Source organism: Brassica oleracea, chromosome C3 (genome assembly GCF_000695525.1).
Source record: "Brassica oleracea var. oleracea cultivar TO1000 chromosome C3, BOL, whole genome shotgun sequence".
Lineage (NCBI taxonomy): Eukaryota > Viridiplantae > Streptophyta > Magnoliopsida > Brassicales > Brassicaceae > Brassica > Brassica oleracea.
In genome coordinates, this window is record NC_027750.1 from 13,320,026 (window position 1) to 13,329,586 (window position 9,561).

Sequence of the window (9,561 nt, forward strand, 5' to 3'; positions counted from 1 at the left end):
GGATATAAATTCTTTATATTTTTACTCATTAGACTCAACTTTGAAAATATCATGTTTACTCATAAGATTTGTAAAATCTGTATGATAAAAACACACACTTCGATTCTTTACGAATGTTACTCAAAAAGGAGATAATTTTAACATTTGTCCATTTCAATTTTGTATAAAGAAGAACGTGACACCAATCTTCCAGAGTATGAACCAAATCTACGAAAAGACAAGTGGAGAAGAAGACGATGATTGACCCAAGAATCAAGCCATGGAGAAATGTAATCTCTTTGTCTTACTTCGTCATTCACGAAAAACTACAGAACTAGGTCATTCTTATCTTTGCATATGGGAAGCAAGACTTTATATAATAATGGTGAAAAAGAAGAGATTACCTCTATGTAGCTCATGAACGAAAACATTATATATATGACGTACAAAAGATTGGTAGTTTTCAAAAAGACTTGTATATATTACCTTAAGAGGAGATTTCTTATGAAAAAAATATGTATGCAAATCTATAAAATTCTATAACAATCAACATAAATTCATACAAAATAGTTGATAAAATATTTGTCAAATCTACTCAACTTTTAAAATCTCTGAACTTTAAAAATTCTCAAATTCCACACAAATTTTTGTCCTAATAACCCTCCTTAAATTTGTCGGGTAGAAATAAATTATCATTCAGATTTGTAATCTTTTTTAATTAACTCTAATCCATAAATTTGATGATTAGTTTGATTGATAAAAATCTGCTCATATAACTGGAGTGTAAGTAGTTGATAAGAACTAGAATATGCAATGGCATATCTTAGAATAAAGAAACGTTGGTAAACTCGAATCTGAGTGCAATCTTTAACATAATTATGTATCAATGTCTGGTATGAAACTGCGTATTCGAAGTGTCACTTTTGACGCTTATTCGAAGTGTCACTTTTGGCCCTACATATCTTGATCAAGAAAAAATTACATGGAAGCATATTTTTTCATTGCCAACTTACGTCTAGACATACTTTGATCATGTCACATACTTTCTCTTGACAAAATACCTAAAAACCCCTTTGAACTCTAACTAATTAGAAAAGTGAAGTGACGTTATTCAATATATCTATTTTTACATTTACAATGGAACTTTAATGTCCTAACTCTCTAATTGGGTTTCTCTCCCTTTTTTTTCTTCCACGCATCTCCTTTGTCAAACGCCGTATCTCTTTTTTGAATTGTAAAATTTATCTTTTTTTTTTTCCTTCTTTCTTCATTTTTTTCTCCTCTTTCCTTTTTCTCCTTCTCTCTTTCTTTTTTATATCTTTCAAGATCTGTAAATCTTTCAAAACAACACTACCATCTTGAATTTTTACGTGATTACTATCACCACAATAATTTTTCATTGCCATCACCACAACTCTTTTCACGGCCACCGCCGCACTCGAAGAACCACCGCTGCAATTCTTTCTGAGAAAACCCTGAATACATGAACGCAGAATTTGACCACATGAACATTAATCCGACCACATGACCATTGACCCTGATTCTGGCCATATGAACACTAAACTTGATTCTGACCCTAACCACATCTCTACCAACAACCACGTTTCACCAAGCCAAGCTTCACCAGCCAACGTATCACCCAACCATCATTCACTCAACCACACTTCTTCCAACCATGAAAGGCAACAACCACCACTGCATGTATCTTCATCCACACCATTTACGCATCTATTAATGTATTTAATGTGGTGGTTTCACAGAAAAGCAAATAAGTAGTCATATATTTGAATTTAAAAATGTTGACCACATCATATCTGACCATACACATTTATCTGATTTATACTTTCTTTTGCACCTGTCGTTAGTTGAGTTTATCACACTTTAATCTAACGGTTCCCATTAAAGCACACTATTTAATAAATCTACCAATTAATTGTAACAAAAAGAGACCAACTAGTGTTTACTTTTCAAGACCAAAGTCTTGTTTCTATCAAGGGTACTTTGGGAACAGAAAATAAAAAAAGTAGTCCCAAAGTACACTTCCAAATGAAAGTACCTCAACATGTTAAAGATCCAAGAGAAAGTAGTCTCTCCTTGATTAACGCACATTTTAAGATATTTTCAATTAGAATTTTGAAAATAGTAAGTTTTAGTGAATTATTACAACTACCACATCTATGTGACAAGAAGCGCCACCAAATCTAAGTTAAAGCTCTTTTTTTTTTCTGTTGATGCTCATAGCAGTTTCTTTCCCAAATTACACAAATAATTTCATTTTATTTAGTGGAAAGTATTGTTTTATACTTTTAGATAGAAATTGGAACATATAAAATATAGATAAATTTACAGGAGAGGGATAAAGGTATAAAAAGGTATTTTTTTTATATGATTAATGATGGTTATATTTTTTTTACTAATACTATTTAACTTATGAACGATAACAAAGAAAAAACTGTACGGTTGAATTTTTCAACTTGCACTTTGTCACAATCCAAAATACGGTATGGTAAGACAAACCATATTTTGAAGCTTTACTTCTCAATAAAAAAAAAAAGAATGTGCGGTTAAGAAAAAAATTCTAAAAGTTTTAGGGAAATTGAACAAATACTTTTATAACTTCAAATGTTTTAAATGAGCTTTATTCTGGTCTTTCTCCATCTTTTCACAGGAAAATTATGCCCTATATAAACTACATCAGCAGCATCACCAAACCTAACTGCACAGTTTTTTCACTCGACCATGCATACACAAACAAGCAACATGCATTAAATCTATCTGATTATAGTTCCATGCTGGCGATGCAAAAGAAACACCGTATATATCTTAATTATTTTGTTATAGTCCGAGTCATGAATTTAATGGGAAAACAGTATTGTTCTGTTCATGCTTTTCTTGACTTTAAATATGATAAAACAAAGCATTGGCAATGAAACATTAAGGCAAGTTTTAAAGTTGACAATAAGTTCCCACTCTCCAAAGAAAGAGGCCTTTTTATTCAACTATTAACTTAGGAAACAATATAAAGTAATTAGATTGTCTATGTAGACACAAATTAATTAAAATATATCTTTGATTGATCTTCTGTTCCTCGTAGACTTTTAAAGTAATTCATTTTCAGAGAACATTGCTCTATTACTTATTCAACAAGTCAACAACATTACCAAAACTCAGTATATATTTCCTTTTTTTTCACTAAAACATAAACGAACAAACACTATGTAATTACTGAAATATATATTTGGTATTTTCGATGTTGACGATGCTTAAAATGAGAATCATACACAGTTTGATTAGCCATGGGTCTCACGAAGGAAGACGTCGACGAAGCGCGATATAAAATAGGCCAAGTATTATTTGTTCATATCCAAACCATGTTCATATATAATATAAATTAAAGAAAAAAGTAGAAAAAATGATTGGAAATTTTAAACATAAGATGTAAGTGAACCCACCAATCCCGGTGAAATCATTTCCCTCCAATGATTATATTGAAACATATTCAACTTTCGACTATTTTACATATTCGATTTTAGTTTTCTCGACTTTATAACCAGCTAGCTGGTCCTTTTCCATATGATGGAAACTGGGGTGAAATACTTCTATTTGATTTGAACGGCTAAAACTTCCAAATGACAAATACCTATCTTATATTAGATCTTGAAAACAACTTGCACATTTATCCCACCCAAAAAACGACTTGTATATACTTTTTATAAGAAAACAGAACTCTTACATTACTCGAACTGCTCTATTCTCATCCTTGCTCTGTAATTATTAAAACACAGTCGATCAACACGTACGTATACAATTAGAATCATTAAAAGAAATTTGTGATACCCACACCACACGTTAGGTTGAGATTTCGGATAGGAATAAGAACTCATCCTTTATATATTAAATCACAAGTCACATGACCAACAAATTTTTGGAAACATGACATCTATTTAACCAAACAAAGAGAGATATCAATTGAAAAAAATTTCCCTCAGATTACAAATTTTAGCAACTTAAAATACTAAAACCCTAAATTTCTCATACCACTAACAAACGTTCAGATTTTTTTTTAAAAAACATATCAACTATAAATTCCACCATGTCCCGAGTTCTATAACTTTTCCAAACAATTAATTTATGGATTTATTCTCTTTCTCTTTTTTTCGCTCCATCGTTTTTTTGTTTTAAATGTAGCAAAAAATCAATCCATACAAATTTATGTTTGGCCTTTATTCAGTTTTATTTTATTTTCTTCTCAAATTACTACGCTCTAATTCTTATCAATTCTCTTTGCATTATTGAACTTGAAGATGGTTACATTTCTACTGTAAATCTTCAAAAGAAATGAAAAGTTTTGTCCGCAACTTGGTAATAGTAAGTATATCTGATTTTGCTATATATGAATTAAGTTTTTAGGTTTGTTATGGTTTGACAAGTTTAGAAATATGGTTTTATAGCATAACATATATCTTCTTATAATCTGTGTAGAGTCTATTATATAAAAATTAATTAATATATATTTTGTATCTTTGAAATTCCAGGTTAGTGATGACTGCACGTGAAGGGGATGGAGAAGAATACCAAAGCACAAGTTAAAAAAAATCCCAAGATATGTTTTATTTTATTTTCAATAGGACATTTTTCTCTTTACTGGGCATCAGATTGCAAAACTTTCGAATAAATTCTTTCAGTAAAAGTGTGATGTTTTTTATTATTTATTTTAGTAGTACTTTTAGTTATATTATATTAACAATAAATAGATTTATATTTTAAAGAAGACTTATTTACAAAACAATTATAACCAAATCTAAAAGAAACATATATAATATTTAACTATTTTCTATGTGTTGTATTTATTTCTTATTTTTCTATAAATATTGCTTCCAAACATGTATCTCCGAAAAATCATAATAATCAAATTAACGTTCTAACATGTTTTGTTTCAATGCGACACCTCTAATTTTAGCTTTTAGTTTATCCAACTCCGGAGAAATGTAACAAATATAATATTAAGTTTTGATAGAAATTTTTAAAATTCAATATTTACCAAAAAAAACTAATTTTAATGCAAGCAAAATTGGTCTGTGCATGGATGATAATACTAGTTTAACCAAAATTGTTAGTAGAGTAGATCGTCTACGGTTGAAAGTTTGAAACTGTCATGCTAGATGTGTGAAGTTCAAAGTGATATAAACACGTTTCGATTTTTTCTTTGTCAGAAAAACAACTACACCAATAAGAACTCATTTAACAAAATAGCATGTGTTCAAATGGGCAAAAGACTAGTCATATACATCAAGGTTAAAACCAAGCTACACTATCTACAAAAATCATTGTGTGTCAATTCCTATTGTAGATAACTATAAAATTACAAAATATCTAACATTTTATAATTCCAATTTAATTTATGTGACATACTCAAATCCTGTCCCGACTACAGAAAAATAAATTAAATTCAACACAAAATTGCGGCTATATAAAATTTAAAAGAGTAAGAAAAATTACAAGAAAACAGATCATTTAAAAAAATTGATGATGAAAGGAAAAAACAGACCAATAAAAGTCTAGAATGAGTAGTATCCAGTCACCATCAACATTAGTTTCTCCTCCTTTCATTATTTAGATCGAACCCGAGTTCATTCTATCTAACTCAGTTCCACTTGCATCTTCCAAACAAAACAAAAACGCAGCACCTCTTCAGTTCAAGTTTCAGCTATCTAACTCAGTTCCACTTGCATCTTCCAAACAAAACAAAAACGCAGCACCTCTTCAGTTCAAGTTTCAGAATCTACTACACTCACAAAAAATATAAACAAAAAAATATATACTATTTAATAATTTAAAAATAAGAAAATAAAGTATATTGTTTTCTCTCGGGGATGGAGAACTCGTACGACTCAGCAGCAGCAGCCAAGTGGTTTGATTCAACAAGTCCATATAATATGGTCTCATGGTCATTACAACCTGGTTCCTCAGATTCTGATCTTAGCCGCTTTAACCTTGGTTCCTCTGATGAATTAGTCGGTGGGAAAGACAGGGCTGAGTCGGTTTCAAGAAGCCACAGTCTAGCGGAGAAGAGACGCCGTGACCGTATTAATTCTCACCTCTCCGCGCTCCGGAAACTCGTCCCTGATTCCGACAAGGTATCACCCCTTATTCAAACAGATATATAAAATGTTCTTTTAAGCTTCAATTTAGTCATCCAATTCGGTTTGTGCAAACCGGTTTTGATCTAAGCTTAATTTTTCGGTTTAGTCATCAATTCCGGTTTTTGAAAACCGGTTTTTTACCTTATTTCGATTATGGCACGGCTAGACTAATTTGTTTTACAAAATTGTTGTCGCTTTATTTGTAATGTGATTATGGATAATGTCTCAAATTATCAGCAAGATAGAGAATTGAATGTTTGGGTTTAAACTAATTCAATTTGAGTAAACCGTTTTTTTATCTGACTCGGTTCGACATATGTGGTGGTTGTTTACAGACAAGACACCTCTTTAAATCAAATCACATCATTTATCTCGCATTGTCGTCTCACAATGTTTCGGTTTAGTAATGACATCTAATTGAAGTAAACCGGTTTTTGACTTAAACAGTTAGACAAAGCAGCACTCTTAGCAAGAGTGATTGAACAAGTGAAGGAACTCAAACAAGAAGCAAAAGAGTCTCCAATCTTCCAAGATCTTCCCACAGAAGCAGACGAAGTAACCGTCCTGCCTGAAACCATCTCCAATGAATTTAACCAAGACACAACCATCTTCAAAGCTTCTTTCTGCTGTCCAGATCAAACCGAAGCAATCTCAGAGATCGTTAGCGTTCTCACAAAGTTTAAACTCGAGACAATACAAGCTGAGTTCATCTGTGTTGGAGGAAGAATAAGAATCAACTTCATCGTAAAAGAGACAGCAACTACTACATCAGCGAAAGCTCTAAAGCAATCTCTATGCGCAGCGTTGAACCGAATCACATCTTTGACTTCCTCTTCTACTTCATCGGTTTGTAGGATCAGAAGCAAAAGGCAGAGATGGTTCCTCTCTTCTAACTACTCACAATGATATCTTTTTTTTGTCAAGATAGTAAAATACAAACCCATTTGTTTTGTTAGCAATTTAAAGTTATAAGGATTGTAATTAAGCTGGTGAAAATGTGATTAGATAGATAAAGGTTTAACATTAATGAAGGATCCATACAAATTCTACAAGAAGGAAGCCAAGAAAACATAAAACTGAAACAAGATCAAACAAAAGTACTTGGAGAAGTAACAGAAACAAGGAAGCAGATTGAAATGCGAAGTCTACTTAGATCGCTGTCTCATCTTTCGTCTCTTCCTCTTCAACCTCCTCATACGCTTCTTCTTCCACTGCAAAAACACGATTTCAAATGTGGATTAGAAGAGTGATAAACAGATGAATGCATTGTACAGGATTCGAAAGATGGACAACGTACCTTGGCTCTCATGGTGGAGACACTTTTTTCTCAAAACGCGGACTCACGGTGACGGTAACAAGAAAATAAATGAAGCGTCACTGCTAATATATGCCATACCCTTGAAAACCCTAGCTAGATGTTTGGGCCTTAACGGTTGTAAGCGTTTGGGCCTTTAACGCTTATATACTCCCCAGCTCTAAAGAAATTAGAAGAATGATAATTTATTAATTTCTAAGCTAGAAATTTTTCTTTTGCCAACTAGAATTTATTTGCTTTTAAGCAGAATCATTGTTTACAGAATCTACTAAGACAACTGGACATGAGTGATAGAACCAAAGGTTTGGAGAAAAAAACAGTTTTCTTAATTAGCTCGCTCTGGTGTTTGGGCTTTGTCATATTGGCTCCCCGGCTTGATGTAAAGTTTGTATAAATGAGTTGTTCTCTTGTATAATTCTAGCAGTGTTGACTACTATTATACATCTCAATAATAAAACAACATAAGATGAAAACCTTTGCTAAAAGATACACATTGTTTGATCGGAAAACAGTAATAAATAAGATGTGGGTTTAAACAAAGACGTCTTATTAATGGTCGGAGAAAAACGTTCAGTCGGTTACAAGGGAAACGAAGAGAGTGCGACAGAAAGGAAGCCGGTGGCTCGATGAGCTACCGGAAAAGTACAACTAACGGCGAGATGAAGCAAAGGTGAAAACCCTAATCTAGCCGCCAAGTGTTAGTCAGTGATTTCGGATCCTTCTCTCGTTGTCTCCCCTTTCCCTTATATAGACGTCCTGATGCCTCGTCCTTGACCTAATTTACGCCATCTTGGTGGGCCTCCTCTGCTGGGCCGAGAAGCCCGTAGGCGTCCGAGCAGCCGCTGAGCCGAATGTACTTCAGTCGATGATGATTGACTAAAAGTACTCAAGAGTCAAGCCGAGAGACCTGACTCTTGAGCCGACCGATCGAGCCGTCGCTCTACTTGATCCGGGCCAGGTCTTTCTATTCCTCGGGCCTTGTGGGATGGTCAAATCCATCCTCTACAGTAAGTCCCCCCAGTCCATTAGTGAGCGAAGTGCTTTCTGGCTCGTGATGGATTCTAAGGTTTGAAGGTTTGAGGGAATAGAAGGCCTGTCGGAAGGTTGAAGCGGTTGGTCGATGAGTCGCACATCGTCGTTCTCTCGGAAGCGAGCAGTAGAGGCTTTATCGCTCCTTTTGATCGTTGTGTCGCAGGGAGGGTTCTGGAATATTTTCGCTTGAGGCCGATTAGTCGCGGATATTCTGATCCCGACTGACATATCTAGATTAACCGTTGGTTTATTCTGATTTTAAGATGACCGACGTCCGATTTAGACGAGAAGCCGAACCGTCGCGAGGGTCCGCTAGATATTTGGAAGAGTTTCGAGGCCCATTTAGGCCCGTTTAGGCTTAATGACGATACCTCGAATCCCCCCCCTTTTTCTCTTTTAAATGTATCGAGAAGTCGGAACGTCGCGAGGGTCCGCTGGGTTTTTAGGAAGAGTTTCGAGGCCCATCTAGGCCCGAATAGACCTAATGATGATGCCTCGAGTCCCCCCCTCTCTTTTCCTTATAAATACGCAGATCCTCTCTCATTTCTTCAAGTTTCCTCCGCGATCAAAGGTACTCTCTCTCTCCTTCTTTTATCTATCTAAGCGTTGTTAGATTCATTCGAAGCATTCTTCACCGTTCCGTTCCGCGATGTCGTCGGGTCAGAGGCTATCGAAGCAGCAGAAGGGAAAGGCAGTCGCAGCGATGTCGAATCCGACAAGGAATCCCGACGGGGATCATGTCGGAGATCCGGAGGCGATTCATCGCGCGGCGATGATGGACGCGGCGAATTTATCTCGTTCTCAGCGACTTCTGGCTATGTAGAGAGACAATGTGTCATCGGCTTCTGGCTTTGATAGTACTGGGGGGGTTGTGAGGTAGTGCTTTAGTTGATTGAACGCCTCTTCGCATTTCTCATCCCAGACGAACCTCTTGTTGCCCCTTAGTAGCTCGTAGAAGGGAAGACACTTATCGGTTGATCGCGAGATGAACCTGTTGAGAGCTGTTATGCGTCCGGTTAGTCGTTGTACTTCACGACTGTTCTTTGGGCTTGGAAGGTCGAGGATCGCCGAGATCTGCTTGGGGTTAGCCTC

The 9,561-nt window shown here is 35.0% G+C and overlaps 1 protein-coding gene and 1 long non-coding RNA gene across 2 annotated transcripts; one reads left to right on the top strand and one right to left on the bottom strand.

Moving 5' to 3' along the window:
• Nucleotides 1–5,710: 5,710 nt before the first annotated feature.
• LOC106332215 (transcription factor bHLH51) lies at nt 5,711–7,204 on the top strand. The gene is made up of 2 exons (XM_013770694.1): nt 5,711–6,116; nt 6,570–7,204. Exons 1-2 carry the CDS (start codon nt 5,853–5,855, stop codon nt 7,026–7,028), a joined length of 723 nt encoding a protein of 240 aa, XP_013626148.1. The 5' UTR covers nt 5,711–5,852; the 3' UTR covers nt 7,029–7,204.
• LOC106332216 lies at nt 7,110–7,553 on the bottom strand. Its single transcript, XR_001268017.1, has 2 exons — nt 7,420–7,553; nt 7,110–7,333 (listed from the first exon to the last, which is right to left on the bottom strand). It is a non-coding gene; the product is annotated as an uncharacterized LOC106332216 (long non-coding RNA).
• Between the last annotated feature and the right edge of the window lie 2,008 nt (nt 7,554–9,561).

Bases quoted from the DNA above. Each gene is read 5' to 3' on its own strand.
- LOC106332215 (XM_013770694.1), top strand. From the start codon at position 5,853: ATGGAGAACTCGTACGACTCAGCAGCAGCAGCCAAGTGGTTTGATTCA. The intron at 6,117-6,569 runs GTATCACCCCTT...TGACTTAAACAG, and splicing joins TCGTCCCTGATTCCGACAAG to TTAGACAAAGCAGCACTCTT.